At 46.6% G+C, this 25368-nt stretch overlaps 2 protein-coding genes across 5 annotated transcripts in view; both read right to left on the bottom strand.

Annotated features, from left to right (window-relative positions):
* Positions 1 to 22502, bottom strand: part of TEX47 (testis expressed 47) — a 38899-nt gene extending 16397 nt beyond the window's left edge. The window contains exons 1-2 of one of the 3 annotated variants that reach the window (XM_085858323.1): positions 5553 to 5605; positions 5123 to 5452 (exon numbers count right to left, since the gene is read on the bottom strand). Coding sequence is in view for 1 of the 3 variants with exons in the window: in XM_085858321.1 (XP_085714447.1) it covers positions 12186 to 12190 (5 nt within the window). In the remaining 2 variants the exon portion in view is untranslated. Of the gene's footprint in view, positions 1 to 5122; positions 5453 to 5552; positions 5606 to 12185; positions 16853 to 22366 lie in introns of those variants that run through there. The other 2 variants (XM_085858324.1, XM_085858321.1) reach the window with 2 other exon arrangements.
* LOC147012088 (zinc finger BED domain-containing protein 5-like) lies at positions 9087 to 20403 on the bottom strand. Of its 2 annotated transcripts, none has more exons than XM_085858318.1 (2): positions 18267 to 20403; positions 9087 to 12417 (listed from the first exon to the last, which is right to left on the bottom strand). In XM_085858318.1, the coding sequence occupies exon 1, from the start codon at positions 20288 to 20290 to the stop codon at positions 19142 to 19144; it is 1149 nt and encodes a 382-aa protein (XP_085714444.1). In that variant the 5' UTR covers positions 20291 to 20403; the 3' UTR covers positions 9087 to 12417; positions 18267 to 19141. The 2 variants fall into 2 exon arrangements, with proteins under 2 accessions (XP_085714444.1, XP_085714445.1); XM_085858319.1 differs by having other exon boundaries at positions 9087 to 12392.
* Positions 22503 to 25368: the final 2866 nt, after the last annotated feature.

The following is a 25368-nucleotide window of genomic DNA, read 5'->3' as shown; positions in this document are numbered from 1 at the left end:
CGACTGTTCCCCCACTCGTGTCTGCCTGCTAAGCATCTTCTATCCAGTACACCACATATTCGTACTGCGTGCTCGCTTCTCCGATCATCATGTAATTATTTACACTCTACCCGTCAGGAGATGCGACGTCCAATAAGTGAAAATAATCGACAGATATATATATATATATATATATATATATATATATATATATATATATATATATATATATATATATATATATATATATATATATATATATATATATATATATATATATATTGTGTCGAGTTTACCTTTCCAAGAGCTTTAATCGCCTGTTGCTGTCGAGTGGGGACGGAGACTGCACGGTCCTCTGCCGGAGCCGCCATTATGGGCGTTGCCAGGCAACCGTTGTGAGAACGAGGTATGTGCGTTGTTGGGTGAGGTGATCGTGGGATCTTTTTTAAATGTTGGCCTGTCCGATGAGAGTCGTTACATTTACAGCCGGTTAGGCAATCACATTACCGCCTCAAGAACCTTCAATTCACCGTCGTGTAAGTAGAAGTCGGCATCGCGAACCGTGCGCTGATCGCTGTTTTAAAAAAAAAAAAAACCTTTTTATTTCTCCAAAAATAAGGCCAACATTGTGGTGAATTGAAGGTCGTGACGTGCGATCACATGTTGCACGGCTCGAGCACGGAATAGATAAAGCTAAGGTTCCGCTCGGTCGGGGGGATTGTCCCAGGGGCATTGTCGTTTACGGCGGCGGTTCACTTGGTGCTCGTTGAATGGTGAGAATTGAGATTATGTCGGACTCCGGGCTTATACTGATTTATTTTGCTGTGATTAGTTGCACGTGTATACCTTACTGCTTAGGTACTCCTTGCTGCACCTGTATCCCCTGGTGTGCCCGTAGAAGCGGCTTCAATCAAATGGAATAAAGCCTACACTCTGAAGGTTCTTCTCTCGTTTTCATTTCAATTTATTCCATTTGGTTTTCTCGGCTCTCTCAACCAACGATGGACAAGATCTACAAACCAGAGAGGTTCGACGCAGACCCAAACGCGACTGACTCAGAAATGAAATGGTCGCATTGGTTCTGTTCCTTCTCACACTATCTGACCATCATCGAAGAGGGAGCCGACAAATTGGCCGCCCTTGTGAATCATGTCTCGCCCAGCGTACACAGGCTCTTCTCGGAGTGTGACACCTACGAATCAGCGATCGACGTGCTGCAGGCGCTCTACGTGAAGCGCAAGAACGAGGTGTACATACGACATCTTCTCAACACACGCAAGCAAGCAGCCGGGGAGACAATCGATCAGTTCCTGCAAGCTCTGAAACAGCTGGGAAAAGACGGCAGCTTCCGGGCCGTAAACGCCGAGGAACACCGAAATGAAGCGACCCGGGAGGAATTTATCCAAGGACTCAGATCAGCCCACATACGGCAACGCTTACTAGAGAAAGCGCAACCCACTCTTGACAAGGTAGTCGACCAGGCTCGAGCGATGGATACGGCTCAGCAGCAATCTGAGTCATTTGGGACACCGATGCTGCTAATGAACGCCGCTACGGTGGAAACTCAAGGAACCCCACAGACACAGACACAGCCTGACACAGGGGATGGAGAAAAACCCGAGGATTCCGTTCGGTGTCACGAATGGAGTTGCTTGCTTCCAACGAGTAATGGACGACATCATCTCAGATGAAAACCTCAAAGACACTTTTGTTTACGTGAACAATGTCACAGTGTGCGGTAGGGATCAGGGGGAACATGATATGAATCTGGACAGATTCTTGAGCATTGCTAGAAAATATAATCTGACCCTCAACTACGAGAAATGCATATTCTCGGCAAGGTCAATTGACCTTCTCGGCTACACGATAGCCGACGGCACGATTAAGCCTGATCCTGAACGATTGCGCCCACTTCGTGAGCTACCCCCACCTCAGGACCTGCAGACAATGCGCCGGGTGATAGGCATGTTCGCTTACTACGCGAGATGGATCTCCCAATACTCCGAGAAAATACATCCCCTAGTGCATTGCAAGAACTTCCCACCAGATGCCGCTGTTGTAAAAGCTTTCCACAGCCTCAAAGATGATAGCAGTAATTCCGTGGTATTATCGATCGATAGCTCGGTGCCCTTCGTGGTGGAAACAGATGCTTCTGATCACGCGATAGCTGCTACGCTTAATCAGTCTGGGCGACCCGTCGCATTCTTCTCGAGAACTCTCTCTGGAAGCGAGCAGAGACACTTGGCAATAGAGAAAGAGGGGTACGCCATTGTCGAAGCCCTACGTAAATGGAGACACTATTTACTGGGAAACCATTTAACGCTCGTTACGGACCAACGATCCGTGGCATTCATGTTTGATGGGAAAAATAACGGGAAAATTAAGAATGAAAAATTATGAGATGGCGGATAGACCTAGCCTGCTACAGTTACGACATAGTTTACCGGCCCGGGAGGGAAAACCCTGCTGCAGACACCTTCTCTCGGGTCTACTGTTCGGCGACAATCAGTCGGGCTTTGCAAGACCTCCATGTGTCTCTGTGCCACCCGGGGGTAACCAGAATGGCACATTTCGTGCGCAGACAAAACCTTCCCCATTCTATTGAAGATATTAAACAAATGAAATGAATGCTTCATGCCCTGTTTGTGCTGAACTAAAACCCAGATTCTATGGCGCGGCTTCTGGCAGATTGATCAAGGCCACTTCTCCCTTCGAGAGACTAAACATTGACTTCAAAGGGCCCCTGCCGACCGAGACAGACAACAGATACATATTCACTGTTGTTGATGAATATTCAAGGTTCCCTTTCACATTTCCGTGCTCGGATATGACCTCGGGCACTGTCGTGAAATGTCTGTCTGACCTCTTCGCTATGTTTGGGAAACCTTCGTACATACATTCAGACAGAGGGCCGTGTTTCATGTCGGCCGGGCTAAAACAATTCCTATTAGAGCACGGCATAGCAACTAGTCGAACGACGGGTTACAACCCACAGGGTAATGGGCAGGTGGAACGATATAATGGAGTTATTTGGAAAGCCGTAACTCTGGCGCTGAAATCGAGAGGACTGGGCCCCGAGCGGTGGGAGGTTACCCTTCTCGACGCTCTGAATTCCATACGCTCTTTGCTCTGCACGTCCACCAATGCAACTCCTCACGAACGAATGTTTACTCACCAGCGGCGTTATGTTGACGGCCAATCGGTGCCCAACTGGCTAACCCATCCCGGAACAGTGTTCATGAAACGCCTGGTACGACAAAGCAAGTATGAACCCATGGTGGAAGAGGTCGAACTCATCGATACTAATCCAGAGTATGCTCATGTCAGGCTCCCGGATGGCAGGGAGACCACTGTGTCGGTTCGCCATTTGGCTCCCTCAGGTACTCCTCCCGCAGGTACACCACCATCTGGCACTCCTCCCTCTGACATCCCCTCCCCAGGTGTTCCCCCCCCCAGGAATTCCACCCGAGAATGGTGGCGACCGAGCTGCCGCGTTCCACCCGAGAGCGATCGGGGAGTCATCCCCGGCACGAGTCGAGGCTCACCAAGAGGATCGGAAGCCTCCCTCAAGTGAAACCGCCATTTACTCCCGGAGAGGTCGACGGATAAAACCCCCTCGCCGACTCAATCTGAAAAGGGGATTATCGGCATCCTTGATGCTCATGCTCCTATATGCTCGTTACATAATATATCGATGCTCATTACCACGCTCCTACAACTCAAAATAATCCTCACTGCTTGGCATGTATGCTTCTGTAGTTTAGATAGTTCGCGTTGCTTGAAATGTATACTCCTATAGTGCTGAAGTAATCATGGTGCGTTAGTTGGGCCTCTAGTTACATTTTAAAGACGGGGAAAATGTGGTGAATTGAAGGTCGTGACGTGCGATCACATGTTGCACGGCTCGAGCACGGAATAGATAAAGCTAAGGTTCCGCTCGGTCGGGGGGATTGTCCCAGGGGCATTGTCGTTTACGGCGGCGGTTCACTTGGTGCTCGTTGAATGGTGAGAATTGAGAGTACATCGGACTCCGGGCTTATACTGATTTATTTTGCGGTGATTAGTTGCACGTGTATACCTTACTGCTTATGTACTCCTTGCTGCACCTGTATCCCCTGGTGTGCCCGTAGAAGCGGCTTCAATCAAATGGAATAAAGCCTACACTCTGAAGGTTCTTCTCTCGTTTTCATTTCAAACATGTTGAAGAAATCGTTTTATAGTTTTAATAAAGCACAATGTTTTAATCTTTTTCTTCATAGTCTGCATTAAAAAAAATCATTGACCCTATGCACTAAGCGAGTGACGTCACAGCGGAAGGTGAGGTTCCGCCATATTGAGTGGCAAAAAAAAAATCATGGCGACCATGCGCGTGTCACGCGAACTTCTGGCCTATTTCCACGGATTAGATGATATTTCTAAGAAGAGGTACTGCGAAAAACAACCTGTGTGGTCTTAGTGAAGATCCTTACATTATTTCAAAGGATAAATGGACAACAGAAAGGAAATTTTGGCCTCCAATCGTCTTCCCTGACATCTATGTTCACCTTGTTGAAACGCCGAGTCCTTCCACTCAAGCCAGCCTGAAAAGCCTTCAAGAGGACGGACGCTAACTCGTATTATGTCGCCGGGTTTGTTGTTGACATAATCTCGACAAAAGCTGACCAGAACTGTATTATCGTGAGGTAAAGGTAAGTAAGCCTGTTTTCTTTCATTTCACTATTATTGTATTATCGTTGTTGCTTGTTTTGTCAACAACCAGCGTCACTTTTTTTAACCTGACTGCTGCCACAAGTTAGTTTCAAGTGAAGCTCTTGTCTAAATGCTAAGTTTGTATAAAATCTTGGTTCGTCAGTTTCCTTACAGATAAATTATATTTTTTTCCATGACAAACATTCGGTGTAATGCCACACTGCTGTGGATATTTTTTTTATGTATTATACATATCGATGTGACTTTCTGTAGTGAAACAACTCAGAACTGTGCGCGTTAGACAGCTGTTTGGAAAGGCGATCTAGCTTATCTCACTCTGTCAATAAAACGAGGGATATAATGCATTTTCATGATACAAATCAGACAATATTTTGTAACCACCAGCTATTTAACACCAACTACTGAAATAACTTATCAGAAATTAGTTACATACCGGAGACAAAATGAAGGCTACACAACCGGTCATGTTCGCCAGGTCGCCATTTTTTCTCTTCTCACAACCGATATCCAAAGATGTCGTCGGTCTACTTCGGCGGGAAAGCGGAAAAACTGCCCTCCAGAGCCTTTAGTATATCGCCGAGTACATGCCGGGGCACAACGACTCCTTCCCATTTGCAGAAAAAAAAAAAATCGCTTGCTTGGAAATAACGGTGTCGTTGAAGTGGAGACCATCGGTTGTTATGGACACGGTAATACTTTTGAAGTGAATGCGAGGTAAAAACCTTCGGAGTGTAGGCTTTATTTCACTTGATTGAAGCCGATTCTACAGACACATAAAGGAATACATGTGCAGTCGATCACCGCAAAATAAATCAGCAATTAGCCAGCATAAGCACGGAGTCCGGTATACTCTCAATTCTCACCATTCAACGAGCACCAAGTGAACCACCGCCGTAAATGACAATGCCTCGGGGACAATCCCACCGACCGCGGGGCATCACGGTTTTATCTGACTGCGCGACACGTGATCGCGCGTCACATCCTTTAATTCATCACAACTTTCTTGCCACTCAATATGGTGGAGCTGCCACAGTCACGTGACCGGTGACGTCATCTGAATAAGGGCTATTCAGACATCTGGGTGAAATGTAAAACGATTTGAATAGACTTTTTTTTTTACCCTCTCACCATCTACTAACTGTGGGGCCATCTATTTATTATGTACGTACGGGCGTTTTGAGCAGGTACGTCAAAGGTGAGGGATTCTCCCCATCCTATCACTGAATTGGAAAAGACATTGAAGGAGCACATAACCACTCACAACAAACGAAGTGTGGCGTCGCCACTTATCTGCCATGTTGGTTAGCACAAGAAGCTGGGCGAAGGATATTTCAATCATGCGTTTGTGTTATTTAAAGCAAAAAAACGATCGCATGTTTTCACCTTTTGTGCGATCATTTTTCAAGAGAAAACATATCGTCGTAACTATAACAGTTTCCCTTATCCTTTCCTTTTCAGAATAAGGTTCCAGAACAAATACTGTAGTGCATTTTGGGAGTGTGCAGAACTCTGTGCATCTATCTATAATTCCAGCTGTGTGTGTGTGTGTCTGTGTGTGTCTGTGTGTGTGTGTGTGTGTGTGTCTGTGTGTGTCTGTGTGTGTCTGTGTGTCTGTGTGTGTCTGTGTGTGTCTGTGACCACTGTTTCTCGACAATCACTAGTCCAATCTAATTGAAACTTGCTGGGTATATTGCTGGGGACCTGAGGATGTGCCTTTTCAAGGTTTGATATTAATCGGACAAGTGGTTCCCAAGTTATGGCCATTTATTTACCAAACCAATGACAGGACACGTTGCTGCGTAGGCGTGGCCGTTGGGGAAGAGATTCTCAGTTACCAATGACAGGACATGTTGCTTGGCGTTTTTCACCCACAGTATCTATCTTCTATCTTCAATTCCAGCAATCTCTGTTTGTTTGCCTTTTCAAGGTTTGAAATTAATCGGACAAGTGGTTCCCAAATTATGGCCAAGTTGGAGCGCGTTCCCCATTATGGGTTACAACGTACAGACTTCCGGATAGTGATGACTTACTGTATTCTAATAATTTCTCGATTTCTTATGCACATTTATAGATAAACACAATGCCCCATTCCAGTCGTCGTTTACGAGAGCGAAGGAACGGCCTGTGTGGTTGTTTGAAAGTTTTTTTTTTTTTTTTTTTTTTTTGCATGTATGGCCACACACGTGCAGCCATGCACATACGGGCATGCAAGAGTGAAAGAACTGGCTGTGTGGTTGTTGTTTCTGGCACGCGGTTTGAAAGTTTATTATTATTATTATTATTTTTTTGCACGTACGGGCATGCGAGAGCGAAGGAACGACCTGTGTGGTTGTTGTTTCTGGCACACGGTTTGAAAGCCTTTTTTTTATTTTTTTTTTTTTGCACGTACGGCCACGCTTGTACGGCCACACATGTACGGGCATGCACTAGTTTTTATTAAATTTACCAAGATCAAATGTGTCCACAGAGCCAAATTTACCAAAGGGCAACCAGGACATGTGCCCTGAGGCATCCACCACCCAACACATGCCCAGGGGCCTACACCACCCAAGGGCTCATCCAGGATTAAGCCAAGCCATGTCGGCCAAGCCATCCGCAGAAGCGTGATCCAGCATTCACAATCGTTATGCCTTCCATTTCAATTTTCCCTTCTGGGCAAAACAAGAATTATATGAAATATGTATCGAAAGATTGCAGCTAATTGCGGTCACGGGCCTTGAGAAGGCCATAGCATGTATGCCTCAGGTCTCAAGCAACCTTTTCCCCCGAAGTGACCGTGGTGTTGTTGAAGTAGTAGTAGTAGTAGTAGTAGTAGTAGTAGTAGTAGTAGTAGTAGTAGTAGTAGTAGTAGTAGTAGTAGTAGTAGTAGTAGTAGTGCTTTTGTTAGAATTTCCACAATTCTATTTAATGTCACTTGCTCTCCTCACCTCTTCTGGTACAGTCAGGACTACAGTCAGAAGGTGAAGCATTTTAAAAGAAAGCAGCACCAAGAGAGAGAGAGAGGGAGAGGAAGAAAAAACAAATTAACAAAATAACACACTTATATGAATAAGAGCAAATGCCTTGTGGAGAGATACTACAAAGTGCTTCGTTTGTGGTCCAAGTTTCCTTAAAATTTTGAACAGCGTTACCATATTCTGAGACGATGCATGAACGCATCAAGCCTTTCAGGCTCACAGCGATGTGTTCCACCACATTCCTCTCAATTTTTGCCTTCCTAGTTTTATATATTACCATCTTGGCAGAAGTTAAAATAAAGTTGACAAGGAGATCTCGTGACTTGCTCTGCTTCTTCACCGGGTGTCCGATGATGAAGAGTGTTGGTGAGAAGTGAAGCCAGAAGCACAAAACTAAGTTTTTGATCAGTAAGAAAATTGGTTGAAGATTGCTACATTGAAGGTACATGTGAAATACCATTTCACTTTCACCCCAAAAGCAGCATTCCTCTGGAACGTTTGTGAAATGCCGCATCATGGCTCCGGAGCTTAAGGCACCATTCAGAAATCTCCAACTTAAGTCTCCCATTGTTCTTGGCGTTGGGTGAAGTTAGAGTGAACCCCAACATGGATGACTTTGAAAAGTAAGTGGAAGAATCTCACACCAGGGAGTATCCCGTCAAGTTGCAAGAGCCATGTAGTGGAGCGAGTGCATGACCAGCAGGTACATGTTATTCCTTGACAGCCCACAGAAGGTCATTTTAGCTGCGCCAGGGGGCCAACCCATGATGTGTGCGGGTGGTGGCTGATGGAGCTCGCAATGTCGTAGTTCGATTTTAAAATCCATGGAGTTGCTGCTGGACATCTGCAAAGTTCCATCACCCTCATTGGGATTCTTTAGATATACCAAGCAATCAGGAGGCAAAGAGATTTTAACCTCTTGAAGTATCCTTGAGGGGATTATAATTGTCCGTAGGCCCATTTTCGCTGTGAGTTCTTCTGATGAGAGAAGGCCTCTCTTCATATTGTTCAGAAGGTCTTCCACTTTGGATATATTGTTGTGGGCCGGGGTTCGGCGGCGATAAACGACCACTAGGTGGAGCAGTGGAGTTGTCTCTCACCAAACACCCGGAATTTAGGTCGTGACTCTCGGATAAGTCCGAGAGTTCACGGGTCCCTTAGCGGACCGTGGTCGCCAATATTTTGATGGCGTGGGGTAGGGTTAAATGCCTAATTTCAATATGCCTAAATACCCATGTTGTCCAACTACTGGGGAAAACCACACCCTCGACCGACTTTGTCCGAATCGAGTCGCTATCACCGATTCTGATCCGGCGTAACCGAGCGGAAGTTACCAAAGCCGCGCCGGACCAAATGAACAATCCACGGCACGAACGGCCCTACCAATTCACAACACACACCATGCTAGGCCAATGGAGGAAAGCACAGAAAACGAGCTGGTACATTTGACGGGTTTATTTTACAATAATCGGGGAGGGGGACACAGAGAGCAGAGTTGAACTGACTAAATGCAATGCAGGTATGTACAAGGCACTTAAACAATTCTACTTAACGGACTGGCGCCACACACACACACACACACACACACACACACACACACACACACACACACACACACACACACACACACACACACACACACACTGGGCTGGACGGCCTTTATTGAGGTCTCCAGCTCAGAAGGAAAGGCAAGCTGAAGGCCAGGGTCTGGCTTGCACCTGTCCACCTCGTGCGGTGTACAATGATCTGGTCGCATGGCGGGACTCAAACCCACAGCTTTCACGCAGCGCCAAGCACCAGGGACCGCGCTCTCCAACCGGCCACACACCAATCAACCAAGACCAAGGAGAATATCAGAGATGACGATGACCCAGGACCAGGCGAACCAGCCAGTACCAAGACCCGCGACCCCCAAGATGGCCAACCTCCCCAGCCTGGCGTTCCTTTATATTGTTGCCAATTCGCGCCCGCCGGCGGGCGAACGGCCACGTGACTCGAATCGCGGCACGTCGCCCACCGGACGGATAATTCAGTCGTGACCCTCTCGGACCAACGCCGGGAGCTAGTCACGGGTGGGGGTTTAACCTCACCATGATCGTGCCAATTGCCCACCCGCGCAGGATAGGGTTGCTCGCCAAATTCGATCTACCTAAGTACCTGCGCGAATGGTCGACCGGGTGATCGCACCACGCCACAGGCCGACTCCGGACACGAACCGCTTAAGCGGTCCGTTCCGTGCTACAGTGATAACCGAGCGGTGTTATCGTTGGCCTCGACGGTTCCGATTAATTATCGGGCGTATTAAGCCCACTACGAACCCTTTACATGAAGCAGGATGGAGGGTCAAGAAAGAAAAGACGAAGCGAAACGGGAAAACAGTTCAACACAATTCACATTTATTCCGCGGCACACGGAAAGCACGTATATACAGCCACAATAATCAGAATGCACATATAAAGTGAAAGCAAGAGTTAAACCGAATACGCATACACACGGCAACACTTATACAGTTCTACTTTACAGACGGCGCCAACACACATTCATTCGAAAGCAAAGGAAAGAAGCCACCCTCATAGACAAGGGGGCAGACGGGGCCCGTGAGCCTTTATGGCGTGGGACTTGGCAAACCGAACGAGTCCCACGAGACCGTTGCAGGTTACCTGCACCCTCGCGGTGCGATGGTGGGCGAGCTCTCTCCGGCGCTCCTTGTACGAACGTGCAGGTCCGCACGACACAGCTGGCAGAGTGGCGCCTCCAGTCCGCGTCCCCTCCGCGACGTCCGTACTCTCCACCGACTGCAAGCTCCAACGAGCGGGTAGCTCTACGGACCGCTTCTCCAAGACCCAGAGGGGCAGAAGACCATGAACCGCCGACTGACACTCTCACCAACCGCCCTGACCTGACCTCTCTTAGCGGCGCCTCCGTGCGCCCTTTTATTTCCCCGGCACCCCGCCCCTCCCTTCGCGGCACGGGGGGGGGGAACATTCCACCAGAGAAATCGGGGCGGGAGTTGAGTTCCAACCGTCATTCTTGTTTAGCAGAGAAATCGGGGAGGGAGTTGTTGTTGTTCCCCTTTTGTGTTCGTGGAGATGTTGACGTTTGCTGGCGGAGTGGTGAGGATGGCATGGTTGTTGAGAGGCAGGTGTGGTTGTGGTTGTTGTGAAGCGGAATTGTGGTTGGTGGTTGTTGTGTGATGGCGGTTGAGACGTGGTTGGTTCAAAATAAAGATAGAACAGAAAAACGCCTAACTCAAAGCGTCGCAGCCCGAATGAATCGCATAAATTCCCTCTAGACAACGGATTTGGGGCTAACTACACATGTACTTAGAGATATCTCACCTATGGGCCCTTCATGGTGTAATGCGAATTTCCACAGCCGTAACAATATCTTTCTTATCCGGAATGAGAAAATCGCCATCTGAAGCGATCTCCACCCTCATTGGCCGGTGTGTCGTGGGAAAGTCGCTCTCTGTGGCCATCTCAACCCTCATTGGCCGGGGTGTCGTGGGAAAGGTGCCCTCTGTGCGTGATTGGACAAGGGGTTGAGTCGGAGCTGAGGCGATGAAAATCTCCGCCCACTTACGTGGTCGAACGCACATGGGCAATGACATCGGTGTGCGACGTGAAGTGAAGGATATTTGTTGTAAAAAAATTAACTATAAAGAAATTTTGCAGCGCACACATGTAATTCCCGTTAGACACAGGTAGGGGGCCCTAACTGTAAACACATACTTATCGAGATAACTAAACTTGGGGACTGCTGTCTGTATGTGTGCACAAGGCTTCCAAATTCGTAACAATATTACCAGTCAAGAGCTTCCTTCTTAACGGGCATGAAGCCAGGGTTGGACCTTGCAGAAGAGGGTTGAGACAGAGTTTTTCTTCAAACAAGTCTTTGTTTGGAGAAGGATCTGTTCTTTTTACGTCAGCAACATGCCAAACCATCAGCATTTCTTGATAAAAAAAGAGGCAATGTCGAATTTGACAGGTTGTGTGAAGTAATGGTAAAAATATGCCTTTCGTACCCAAGATTTAAACCTTTGCTCTAAAAGTACGACGTCAGTGAGCACCATTGCAGTTCAGGATTCGCATACAGCTAGCGTTGAATAGTCTTTAGCCTGGATGTGTGGTAGTGGCTTCGAAGGCAGAGAAAAGACTGTCCACTTTCATCCAAGGGCAAGCTAAGAATGCCCAAGGAAGCCCAATGTTTACCCATGTGTGCCCCTGGGCCTCCACCACCACATTACTTGAATTAAATCAAATGTAGCTTGGAAGTTTTAACAGTAATACAATATCTTTTGGACAGGCTAATTGCATGCTTTGCCAATCTTCATTTTTCTGGAATCCATTGGTATTAAAAAATAATAATAAAAAAACTGCAATAACACTCATGAAATTATGCATTTTACCCAATAATGTAACTTGTGGAGCCTGCAATGTTCTTAAGGCAACTATCCAGATAGAAAATTGAATCGGGGTTCCACAGAATAAGAAACAAGAGTTTAGGGTGGTTGAAAAAGGTTGAAAACCACTGATTTACTTCATCGTTCATGGTCGAAAGGGCCTCCACCGTTCATGGTCGAAAGGGCCTCCACCATCCATGTGTGCTCCAGGGCCTCCACCATCCATGTGTGCTCCAGGGCCTCCACCATCCATGTGTGCTCCAGGGCCTCCACCATCCATGTGTGCTCCAGGGCCTCCACCACCATAAATCCGGCACTGTCCGTCCCAGTTCCTTCACCAAATGCTGGAGTTGGTTGTAAGTAAGAAGCCTATTGATTTTGAGGTCAAAAGGTCAACAACTTTGTCAAATTTCTGAAATCATCAATTTTCATCTGATTGACTTTTTAATATACTTGCTCTAGAGTCTAGACTCTCGAGATGGAAGAGCTATGACACAGAACAAATCAGGACACAACACAACATGGGGAACAGCAGGAGAAAGGGGAAACACCAACAGCAGGGTGGAGTGAGAAAGTAGATGGAGACTGACAAACAAGTGATTCAGGTAACGATGAGGGGTAAGGAAGAATGCAAAGGGTGGACAACATGGATACCTAAGCAAAATTTGGTCGGGTGGGGGGTGGTTTAATGGGTGTAGAAAAGATCATGATTTTTGATGGGGGATGACTTGATATGGTGGTGAACAACTGTCTTGAAGACTTGGAAAATGAGATTGCAGAGAGCATGTGGTTCCACAGGTTGGAAAAAAGAGGAATAAATTAGTGGAGATGAGCAGTGGTTCTGGATTTAGGCAGTTTCACTCAGAGGGGGTTGTGGGTGTCCTGCAGATAACTGGAGGAGGGGGTGGGGACGAAGCACAGAGAGGGCAGAGGGTGCAAGTACAGAATGAGGTGTAAGAAGACAGAGACCACCAACCTGTCAGTGATGAAGTGATAGGCCCACAGACTCTACTTCATCGTGAGAGATTCCAACGATATTGAAAGCCTTGGTTTCCACAGCATAAAGCTGTGGAAGATGTGAGGCAGGGAAGCCAGCCCCAGAGAGGAGAGCAATACTCCATCGAGCTGCGGTTGAAAGCCTTGTAAGTGGATAGGAGCTCAGGCATTCCAAGGAAGGACTTTGCACGACAGAGGATGCCCAGTCGACGTCTGGCTTTGGAAACCAATTTTGAAATGTGGTTTGCCAAAGAGAGATCATGGCTGAGAGTGAGATACAAGAGTTTGAGTGACTGAACCTCTTCAGAGGGGTGTTGAGAAAGTATATGGAAGGGTTTGCGGTACGGTCCTTTCAGAGATAGAGATAGAAATAGAGATAGATATAGAGATAGATATAAATATAGATATAGATATAGATCATATAGATATAGAGATAGAGATAGAGATAGAAATAGATATATTTCTCAGGATTGAAAGACATGTTCCAAGTGTTTGACCACTTTGTGATTTTGTCAAGAGATGAGGAGAGGGAAGGGGCTGCTGCCTGTCAGTCAAGGAGATCATTGATGAAGATTAGGAATAAGATGGGGCTGAGTACTCCAGCCTTAATCGGGAGAGGAGAAGAAAGGGTTCTGTTGAGAGCCACACATTGGCTATGAGTGTGGAGGAAGTCAGTAATCTGTGTGTGGAGTTAGCCTTGGATTCCAAAGGCAGACATTTTGGAGAGTAGAGCATGATGCCAGACTTATCAAAACCACTTGAAATTTGAAGAGGATTTGCATATCAGGTCACTAAATTCAACCAAAAAATATTTTTGAGGTCAACAACTTGTGTGCAGTTTCTAAAATTGTCAAGTTTCATCCGATTTACTTGAAATTTGAAAAGGATTTGCATATCAGGTCATTAAATTCTACTCTATCTTCTGTCACTACCTTACTAGGGAGACCATTCCATGCATTAAAGATCCTCGCCTTCATCCTTCTGCCTCATCCGAGCACTGTCTATTCTGCACTTATTTTGTTTCTACCTTTCATCATGTTAAACATCTAAATACCAGATTCCATCGGAATTGCCTCCTTTCTAATGTATGGTACCTTGCGAAATAGAAGTGAATCAGTTGCAGCCTAGATGGTGGAGCTCCATGTTCTCCCATTGTGCTGCTGCAAGTGCATTAAAATAGATGGCCAGTGTGTTAGTAGAAGACAACTCAAATTCCTCGATGCGTGAGAGAGTGTCGGCCACCAAGTTCATGATTCCTTTGTTGTGCCTGATGTCGGTGGTGAATTGCGAGATATAACTGAGTTAGCGAAGTGTGCGAGGAGAGCGAGAGTCTGAATGGATGGATAGAACAAAAGTTAAAGGTTTATCGTCAGTCAGCACAGAGAATTGTCTGGCCTCCATAAAGTGGCGGAAGTGCTTGATGGTGAAGTATACAGTGAGTAATTCCTGGTCGAAGGTGCTGTACTTGCGCTCTGTTGGTTTCAGTATTTTAGAGAAGGCCAATTGTGCCAGTTGGCTTCAATGAACTGATGATGGACCACACCCACCGCAACCTCAGATGTGTCTACCATCAGGCATGTTGATGCCTCTGGCTTTGGATGAATCAGGAGTGATGCTTTGGACAATACGTCTTTTATGTTGTGAAAGGCTGACATGGTTGGCTCTGACCATCGAAAGACTTGAAGGTGCTTACCAGTTGTGAGTAACTCATTCAGCAGCTGCAATGTTGTGACTGAGTTTGGAATAAATTGATGGTAAAAGTTGATGAGGCCCAAAATCTCGTAGTTTGTGTTGAGATGGTGGTAATGGGAAATCCCAAATAATTTCCACCTTCTCCTTGAGCAGACAAGTGCCTGAGCGATTAACACAGTGGCCGAGGAAATTCAACTTTGGAATGCCGAATATGCACTTTGTGAGATTGATGACGATGCCATAGTCTTGTAAACAGGTGAAGAGGAGACGTATATATTCCTAATGTTTTTCTGTAGTTACACTAGCGAGTAGAATATCATCTATATACATGTAGATTGTAGCAGAAGTGTAATCCCTGGATCACCTGATCGATAAAACATTGAAAGGTTTGTGCAGCATTGCGTAGGCCAAACAGCATCCGAAGGAATTCGAACAGGTCGAAAGGCATGGTGACTGCTGCTGTCATCAGGATGTCAGCTGGATCCACGGGAATCTGATGGTACGCACGGATAAGATCAACCTTGGAGAAGATTGTAGTGCCATGGAGTGTAGCGATGAAATCCGGAATGTGTGGAATAGGGTAACGGTCTGGAACAGTCACGCTATTTAAGGACTGGTAATATCTGCAAGAATGCTAATCCCCAAGTGTTTGTTTGGGTACCATGTGCAGCGGTGAAGACCAACTGCTGGATGATGGTTTGATAATCCAACATTGTAACATATCGTCAAACTCCTGGTGGGCAATACATAATTTCTCAGGTGCCAGTCAGCGAGCACCAACAAAAACAGGTGTCCCGTGGTCTTGATGTGATGCTTCATATGGTGCTTGATGGGCTGGATTGTCGCGTTATGGACGGAAAGTCATAAAGTACTTTCTGGAAAGGGCACATGGGTGTAGATGGAAGACACATGATATTCAGAAACAAAATGGTGGGTGCTTACCGAGAACACCAAGCTGTGTCGAGGCATCCAATTGATGGCGGTTTGACATCCATGAGGAGATAGAAATGATGCAAAAAATCCACACCTCGTTTCAAGTATCTGTTGTCGGCAATAGTAAACACCCACGGAAATGAGTGACGCGAACCCAAATCAAGCTGGAGGAGATGTTCTCCAAAAGTATAGAGGGCACTGTTGTTGGAGGCATGTAATGAATATTTCTGTCAAGTTTTTGGGTTCAGCGGCAGACCTCTGCCCCGTAGCTCCAAAAAAAATGAATTCCTTGTCGTTGTGGGTCTTGTCGTTTCTCTGTGGCCGGTAGGAGAATGGTGCTCTGCACTGACGAGCATTAACTCTGAAGCTCACGTGTTAAGGGGCTGTCACACCTTGACGTTTTAGCCAGGGTATGGCAAGGTATCAAAATGTATGTAAAACGCTGGCGTACGCTGAACTATTGATGTTTTTTTTTAAGTTTTGGACGTATAATAACGTGTTGGATGTATGCATAACGTATTAGTAACGTACACAGAACGTTTCAATCACATTGATAACTTATACCAACGAATGCTGAGCGTGTTGTCGGCGTTCACAGCCTATGCCCAACGATAGTCTAACTTATGCATAGCGCGGCAGCGTATCGCCGACGATCACGTGGCGTAGGCTATTCATAGGCTGCGGCTCGACGATTCAAATCATAACCTCACTAGACATCGAAGTGTGAAGCCGCTGTCACACCTTGACGTTTTAGCCAGCGTATGCCGACGTATGAAAAACTTGCCGAACCAAGCTGGCACACGTCAAATACGTTATGGGTAAGTTTTGTATACGTTAAGAGCATGCTGGCATACGGCGTAGTACGCCGAATACTTCGACAAATTTTCAGCATGTTGAAAATTTCTTGACGTACTCTGCGTATGACACACGTTCTGCATATGCTGGCCATAAGTTGTAGGCACGTTACGCGATCGTTGACACACGTCGACACGCATTACTTGTAAGTTACTCATAAGTCGAAACACGTCAAGGTAATGGTTAGCATCAGTGTTCCAGACTCCCTGGTTTTTTTTTTTTGGTTTTTTTTCTTCGGCATGACGGTGATGTTGACACTTCGATGTCCAGTGCGGTTATGATTTAAATCGTTGAGCGGCAGCCTATTAATTATATTATATTATAACTGCACTAGAAATTGAAGTGTTAACATCACCGTCATACCGAAGAAAAACAAAAAAAAAAAACAGGGAGTCTGGAACACTGACGCTAACCATTACCTTGATGCGTGTCGACTTATGAGTAACTTACAAGTGACGTGTGTCGACGTGTCAACGATCGCGTAACGTGACTACAACACGTTACTCAGGTTAGAAATAAGTTTCGGGTACGCTAAACATTACCTCAATGTGTTTTGACTTGTGAGTAACTTACAAGTAACGTGTGTCAACAATCGCGTAACGTTCCTACAACTTATGGCCAGCATTATGCGGAACGTGTGAGTCATACGCTGGCATTCGTCGAAAAATTTCAAGGATGGAAAATTTGACTAACAGCTCTGCGTACTACGACGTATGCCAGCGTGCTCTTAACGCATACAAAACTTACCCACACGTATTCGACGTGTGCTGGCGTTTTAGACAAATTTTTCTTACGTCGGCATACACTGGCTAAATTGTCAACGTGTGACAGGGCCTTTTCCAACACCAATCTGGAGTGTTCATGGAAGGTGAATAACGGTAGCGTGAGGTACGACGGCATTTCTCTCTGTCCCTACAAGGGGTACGCAAAGATGGGCATGATTGCTGTTGCGCAGCATGGCGCTCCAAGACAAGCTTCTTAATGTCCACCATTTAAGATTGTAGCTGTGTGACGTGCTATGATGGAGGTGTCAAGTTAGTCACGGTCAATGTAACGGTATCAACGAGATGATCAGCCAGATCCACATTGGCCGTTTGTGTCAGCTCTGCATTAGCTGCAAGTGTCATGCAGATGTGTGGTGGTCAACGTTGCAAGAACAACTCATGAAGGAGCGACTGGTCGAAGGCAGTGTGGCAGTCACCGATAAGCTGCTGCATATGACGCAGTAGTTATGTGGGTCTTTGATCTAAATCATTGGCTGTAAGGAGTTGAAAGTGGCAGTGCCCAGAGGGAGTCGTATGCTTTATGAGCGTGACATTCAAAGTTGTGTGTGTATCGTTCATTGGAGGTTGTCGTAAAATATCTCTCACCTCCATCGTATACTCTGACAAATATCCAGTAAAGTACTTGAATCGCGTCACCTCGGTAGTAATGTTTCAGATGTCAAATTGGGCTTCGACTTGCGACTTCTGGTGACATCCATGATCAGATTTCTCGAAACATCCCTATCCTGCGACTGCTTCCCGAAGCTCTGGCAGAGAGAGCTTGGTTGCAGCCTTTACCCCATCCATCTAGTGCAGGGGTCGGGAACCTTTTTGACTCAGAGAGCCATTAAAGCAAAATATTTGGAAATCATATTTCAGTGAGAGCCATATAATATATTTTAAGACTGAATTCAACTAAATGTGAGTATAATAAGCCTCTGAATTTATTATTTTAAATAATGTTGTTATAATACTCACCATTAATGGGACTTCTGGTGCTGCATGGATTTGCTGATGGCTTTGTAGTCTGGTTGGTACTTGGTGAGGTTAAGCTTCATGCAAGCGTTGAGGCTTTCATCCGTTAGACGTAATAGTAGGTTGGACTTGATGTTTTTAAGATGTGAGAATGACTGCTCACATGCATACGTAGATCCAAACAAGGTCAATACAGCAATACTCACACGCTGCAGTGTGTGGTATGTGACAGGAAGCGCGTTCCAAGTTTTGATAATCAGCTGTTCTTCGGGTTGAAGTTTTTTTCATTTCTGTCCACATGTGCTTGCTCGCCAACTCTGCTTTCTGTCGTGCGATTCTTTCCAAATCTTCATTCAGTGACTTGAACTTATTCACCCACATGTCTGAGGCCTTCAGGTCAGCCACTTCTGCTTCAAAATCTCTGACGGAGGCACCAGGAATGTAACTCAGGTCGGCTGTGTTCAGTGAACACTCATTTGGATGGGTGATGAACTTAAAAAGACGAGTGTGCTCACGAAGTTCTCCAAAGCGTGCTTTGAATGACTGTAGGAGACTGGATGTGAAGCCAGCTAACTGGTGGAGATCAAAGTTTTGAGTGGGCTCACTTGCTGTGCATGCATCTTTAAATTGTCTCAGTTTTTCAAAATGTAGTAAACGACCTGTTTCAAGATCCATGATAAAGAGCTCCAGCTTGTTTTCAAAAGCAAACACGGCTTGTTGAAGGGATAACACTGTATTTCCAATGCCTTGCATTTTCACGTTGAGCTCGTTCAGATGTTCAGTCATATCCACGAGATAGTAAAACTTGAGGAGCCACTCAGTTTCGGCTAGCTCAGGATGCTCAATCCCTTTCATTTCAAGGAAAGTCCGGATTTCGTTCAGGCAAGCCGCAAAACGGCCTTCCCTCTTGACAACCAACGCACATTGCTGTGCAAAAGCAGACCGTGATAGTTATTTCCAACTTCATCCAGCATTGTTTTAAATTGGCGACCATTTAAGGCTCGGGCAACAATAAAGTTGATCACACGAATGACCAGCGACATCACTTCGCCAAGCTGCCCATCACACATCTGAGCACAAAGTGCCTCCTGGTGTAGAATGCAATGGAAACTTAGGATGGGTCTATTTTCATGTTCACGGAGAAGCGCCACAAATCCTTTGTTTTTCCCCACCATACACGGAGCACCATCAGTACACACCGAGATAAGTTTATCCATTCGTAGATTTTTTTCTTGAGCGAACTCCATTGAAGACATGAATAAATACTCACCTCTTGTGGACCCTTTTATTGGCAGAACAGCAAGACTTTCTTCTCGCAGTGTATCACCAGCAGCATATCTTGCAATCACACTGAACTGCGACAAATGGCTTACGTCTGTTGACTCATCCAAAGCCAGGGAAAAGAACGGCGCTGTATTTATGTCCTTCACTTGCGTTTCCTCCACTTGGTTTGCCATCATGATGGTACGATCATGAACAGTTGTTGCCGACAGAGGCATGTCTTGTATCCGTTTGATTATCTTGTCTTTGTTCGGAAGATCATCAAAAAGTTCATTGGCGACATCCAGCATGAACGTTTTAGCATACTCGCCATCTGTGAACGGTTTTCCGTTCCTCACTATTGCTAAAGATCCAGCAAAGCTGGCGGAATTATAGTCACCTTGCCGGGTCCATACGCGGAGTTTCTGCTGGCTGGCTTGCACCTTGCTCAGTAGCTCTTGGCACGCTTTCTTTCTGCTGTCTCCCACAGGGTATTTTGATGCAAAGGTAGCATGGCGCGTGTCGAAGTGCCGCTTTATATTCGACCGTTTCATCGATGCAATTTTGTCATTGCAAATTAGACACACCACAGAACCTGCTCTCTCCACAAAGGCGAATTCTTCGGCCCATTCGTCCTGAAATGTACGATACTCCTCATCTTTTTTTCTTTTCGCCATCTTCTTCGTCGAAGGGTTAGCTTTGAGCAAATGAGAGAGAGGGAGATGTTGACCCAAGTGAGTCTGGCTGGCCAGCGCACGGGCTGACATACTCGAGAGGTGCGGCGCGGCCGGCCGACTCTGGGATGCTGTCGCCTCAGCGGTGGCGCGTGATTGGTCGAGATGAATTCCGTGACGCGTCTCGGCGGCGGCACGTCATTGGAGGAACCGAAATCACGAGTCGCCTCAGCAGTGACACGTGATTGGTCGAGATGAATTCCGTGACGCGTCTCGGCGGCGGCACGTCATTGGAGGAACCGAAATCACGAGTCGCCTCAGCGGTGGCGCGTGATTGGTCGAGATGAATTCCGTGACGTGTCTCGGCGGCGGTACGTCATTGGAGGAACCGAAATCACTACTCGCGTCGGCCGCATGACTGGACGAAACAAAAACCGCTTCAGACAATTTGGAGGTGTTTTTTCTTCTCTCCTTCTGCCAAGTTCAGCCCTGCACATGAATGAAGCACGACACCATTCAAACTATAGGTGAAGCTTCTGCGAGAAATATTGGGCTTTCCAAGTTTCAAACTCCAATTTTATCTGCGAGCCAGATGCAATCATCAAAAGAGCCATACCTGGCTCGCGAGCCACACGTTCCCGACCCCTGCTCTAGGCCATCCAAGGTCTCCTTCCTCTTCTTCCCTCAACCATAGCAAGCATTGGTTGACTTTTCCAGACTTTCATTTTCTGCACACATGGTGCGTCCAAACTATGACAGTTTGTGTTTTTGCCGTCATTGCTACTAATGTACATGGTGGTCTTATTTCTTCAAGCACTAATTCGTTTGTTCTTCATGTAGTCCATGAGATTTTTAACATTAGTCAGCAATATGACATTTCAAAACGGTCAATTGTTTTCCTTTCTTTCTTTTTGATTTTGTTTCAATGTGTACAATCAAATGAAAGACAAAATACAGCATTGTAGCCATTAGAAGGAACCTGAATAGGCGAAGATGGAGTCATCAGGAGGAACCTGGATAGAATTTGGGTTTCAATCACAAGACTGACACACACACACACACACACACACACACACACACACACACACACACACACACACACACACACACACACACACACACACACACACCAGGAGTGAAGATACAACGCAGGATCTTCCAACGCACCCTTCCCGTTTTTCCTGGATCTGGACCCACTGAGCAAGGACATGGACAGATCCTAACATACAACAGAGGAACGTCCAAAGAAACAGGAAAGGTGACATATGTACTGTAAATGGATGATTTTAAACTCTTTGCACCAAACGGCGAACAATTGGCAGAACAACTGAAATGAATGAAACGGCACTACGAAGAAACTCAAATTAAATTTGGCCAAGATAAGTGTGCCAAGTGCACATTCATACAAGATTAACCACAAAAATGGACAACGTAAAAAATCCACCATCGATACAACCAACCATACAGTAGCTAGACAATGAGGAATCGTACAAATAGAGTACCTCGGAGTAGAAGAGGGCCACCAAATATGTCACAAGCAGATGCACAAAACCATTACCAAACAATACCAACAGAACGAGGTGAACCCTGAAAATGTACCTCTCCCCAAGAAACAAAATCCACAAAATGTTCGACAAAAATCAAGGTATCCCGAGAATGTACCTGCCGAGACGAGAAGGGAGTCATGGCCTGATGGATTTCAGCCAAATGCACAGTGATAACAATAGGATTGGCTGAGTATTTGAAAAGGTCAACAGGTAACCAAATCCAATTTGTATGCAAACACGAAGAGAACTAGCCAGAAAAGGTATTCCTAACCCACCTTGCAAAATATTTCCAAAGACGGCTGCAAATCGAAAATGCCACATATGATACTGAAACGGCGAGGAATACAGCCCCCTTGATTGCAACAAAGGCCAAATCTATTATATGATGTGAAGTGTAGTGTGTGTCCACGCGTTTGGCCATGTCCCACGTTGCTTTTGAAAAGCTCCGTACACAGGTAAAGCTTGATATTAAACCAGTAGAAATGCATGATCCCAAACCAAATACATTTTGAACGTATAAATACAACACGGAATCACAGTTTGTTGATAAACAGTGCGTTAAGATACTTGTGCTGGCCTCCTCACCTCGAAGCACTGTTTAGTGCTTAGAACACTCACTCACCTCTAAGCTGTGAAGTCTGGGTTTGAATCCCGACCCAGCTATAAACTGTCATCCCGATGTTTTACAGGCAGCGTGATTCACTGTACATACCGTCCCTAGGACGGACGTTCAAAAGGCCTCCCATCTGCCAGCATTTGTTGGCGAATGTTAAAGATTCCATGGTGTTCTTCACAAAGAGGAGGCGAGCTATATCGCCGACACCATGGACAAATTACAAAGTCCTGCCTTAACTAGCAGGGGGCATTGCATCAGCAGCACAGTTATGCCCTCAGCCAGTGATGCTACCCCACAGCCTTGTGCTGCATATGAACAAAGGAGAATGGCAGGACTATCAATCTGACAAGTGTAGGTTTTGTAAAGTTGAAACAGAAAGAACGAGTCACCTCCTTTCGAAATGTAAAAAAAAAGTTATATCAAAACAGCTGAATACACCAAAGCACAACAAGGTATGTCGGGTAATCCCATGCCACATCTGCAAAATTTTCAATATCCCAGTTTCAGAAAATTCTTGGAAACATGAACCTGAAGCAATCACTAAAAACAAGGGCAGTTATCAAGGCCAATGGCTTTCCTTGTATTGATCTTACTCAATCCACGGTACTTCTCCAACACTTCAACTTGAGAAGGTTTTTTAGCAGGTAAATATGACGGAAGTTCGTCACGTGTACCTGCTGAAAAATGTACCTCATTTTGTTCAATCCTGTACTACCCCCTCCTCTCTCCACAAGTCCCACCACCAAACACAAGTTGAACACCCCACCCCTCACACTTACCTCCTCCCAACGCCCCCCCCAATCCCACCTCCTCTCTCTCCCCCACCCTCCTTTCTCTCACCTCCTTCCTGGAGTGTAGAGCGCTGTTTGTTTGGTGAGGCGTCTTTCTCCCCACCCCCCATTCCTCATCATTCCGCCTTCCTAGCCCCTGCCTTCTTCACCCCCCTTCCCCACCACCTCCTAACTTCCCCCTTGCTCCCTCCACCCTCACCCCTTCCTCCCTTGCCCCTCCACTTTTGCTCCCTCCTTCCTCTGTCTCCCTCCCTCTACTCCCTCCTTCTTCTTCCCTCCTCTCTCCCTCCTCCAACCTTCTTCTCGACCTCCCATCTCTCTTATTTCGTCCTCCCTTAATATTTTCACCAGCGAAGCGATGGGTTGTATTTGCTCGAAATAAAATAAAAGTAACAACTGAATAGCGAAAGCGAAAGAAAAAAAAAAACAAGGAAATGAAAATCGTTTAAATAGGATAGAGCATTGATATTGTTGCGAATTCACGCCCACCAGCGTGCGATCGGCCACGTGACTCGAATCGCGGAACGTCGCCCACCGGACGTTCAATTCAGTCGTGACCCTCCAGGAACTATCGCCAAATACCAGCAGGAGCCAGTCACGGGTTGGTCTTTCAACCTCACCACGATCGTGCCAATCGGCCCCCCGCGTAGGATAGGGTTGTTCGCCAAACTCGACCTACCTAAGTACCCACGCGGATGATAAACCGGGTGATCGTACCTCGCCGCAGGTCGACTCCGGACACGAACCGCTTAAGCGGTCCGTTCCGTGCTATCGGGATAACCGAGCGGTGTTATCGTCGGCCTCGACGGTTCCGATTAATTATCGGGGGTATTAAGCCCACTACGAACCCTTTGCGTGAAGCAAGATGGAGATTCAAACGAAGGAAAGGACGCAGCGAAACGGGGAACAATTCAACATAATGCACATTTATTACCCAGCCCACGAAAAGCACACATATACAGTCAAACAGTCAGAATGCACATATATCAATTTAAAACAAAAACAACAATGCAGAGCTATACGCGAACACACGGCAACACTTAAACAGTTTTACTTCACAGACGGTGCCGACACACATTTACTCAACAGCAAAGGAAAGAAGCCACCCTCGTAGGCAAGGGGGCAAACGGGCCCGTAGGCCAATGTGTGCGCGGGACCTGAAGGAGCGGTCAGGTCCGCGAGACCGGGTGGGTCCTACCCGCGTCCTCGTGACGAGCCGCAAATGTGGCTGCCCGGCGGTGCCCCGACTTCGTGCTCCTTCGCGGGTTTCGTTGGCACCGCTTGGAGTGGGGTGGGAACGGGGCCCCCTTTTTTGCACTATCTCAGCACGGGGGAAAGGGGGAAATTGTTGATGCCCTGGGGGAGGAGAATGGCTGGCTGGCTTGGGTCCCGCGATGAGCGATCCCACCGCGACCTCGTCGCCGACCGCTGTCTTCCCTGCCTCGGACCCAAGCTCCTTGGCCTCCTCCCACAATTCTCCTCAGCTGACTGCAGAAACCATCTTGATGCCTTCGCCTCCCGACTCCACTCCACTCTCCAACCCGACTTGACTGCCAAAACTCTCTGCCTTCAAAACTCTCCGCCGCTCTTCCAAACTGACTCTTCCCTCTTCTCTTTGCGCTCGGCGCTTTATAGGCCGGCAGGAGAACCCATATGCAAATTTCTGGATCAGGATGAGCTCGGGGGCGGAGCCACGCCCGCCGATTGGACGGAGGAAAAGGGGCGTGAATCTCCCCTGATCCTAGAATTAGCATATTTCGATTTCACACGGAAGCGCCAGGAGGCGGGGCCAAGCCGCTCCGCGCTTGCTGATTGGACGGATCAGAAGTGGGCGTGTAGCATTCTTGATCCAAATTTTCCCTCGGAAAGGCCGCTATTTGCACTCGCGACTCGGTGCGTATCGCTTGAAATAGCCCAAGACAGCCCGACGCTCAGTGTTCACAGGTGATGCGGGAATGGCCGTAGAAGGAGAGAGGTGAGGTTGGTGGAGGGTTTTTGTTGTTGTTTTGATGGTTATGGCGGTTGATTCAAAATAAAGATAGAACAGAAAAACGCCGAACTCAAAGCGTCGCAACCCGAATGAATCACATAAATTCCCGCTAAACAACGGGTTTGGGGCTAACTACACATGTACTTAAGAGATATCTCACCTACGGGACCTAAATGGTGGTTTGTGAATTTCCACAACCGTAACAATATATATAGAGGGTAGGTAGA

The sequence above is a fragment of the Eptatretus burgeri genome, chromosome 15 (genome assembly GCF_056783735.1).
Source record: "Eptatretus burgeri isolate ZD-2024b chromosome 15, Ebu_testis_v1, whole genome shotgun sequence".
In the NCBI taxonomy this organism is placed as follows: Eukaryota; Metazoa; Chordata; class Myxini; order Myxiniformes; family Myxinidae; genus Eptatretus; species Eptatretus burgeri.
Note: the sequence above shows the minus strand (reverse complement) of the source record. Positions and strands in the feature narration are given on the sequence as shown.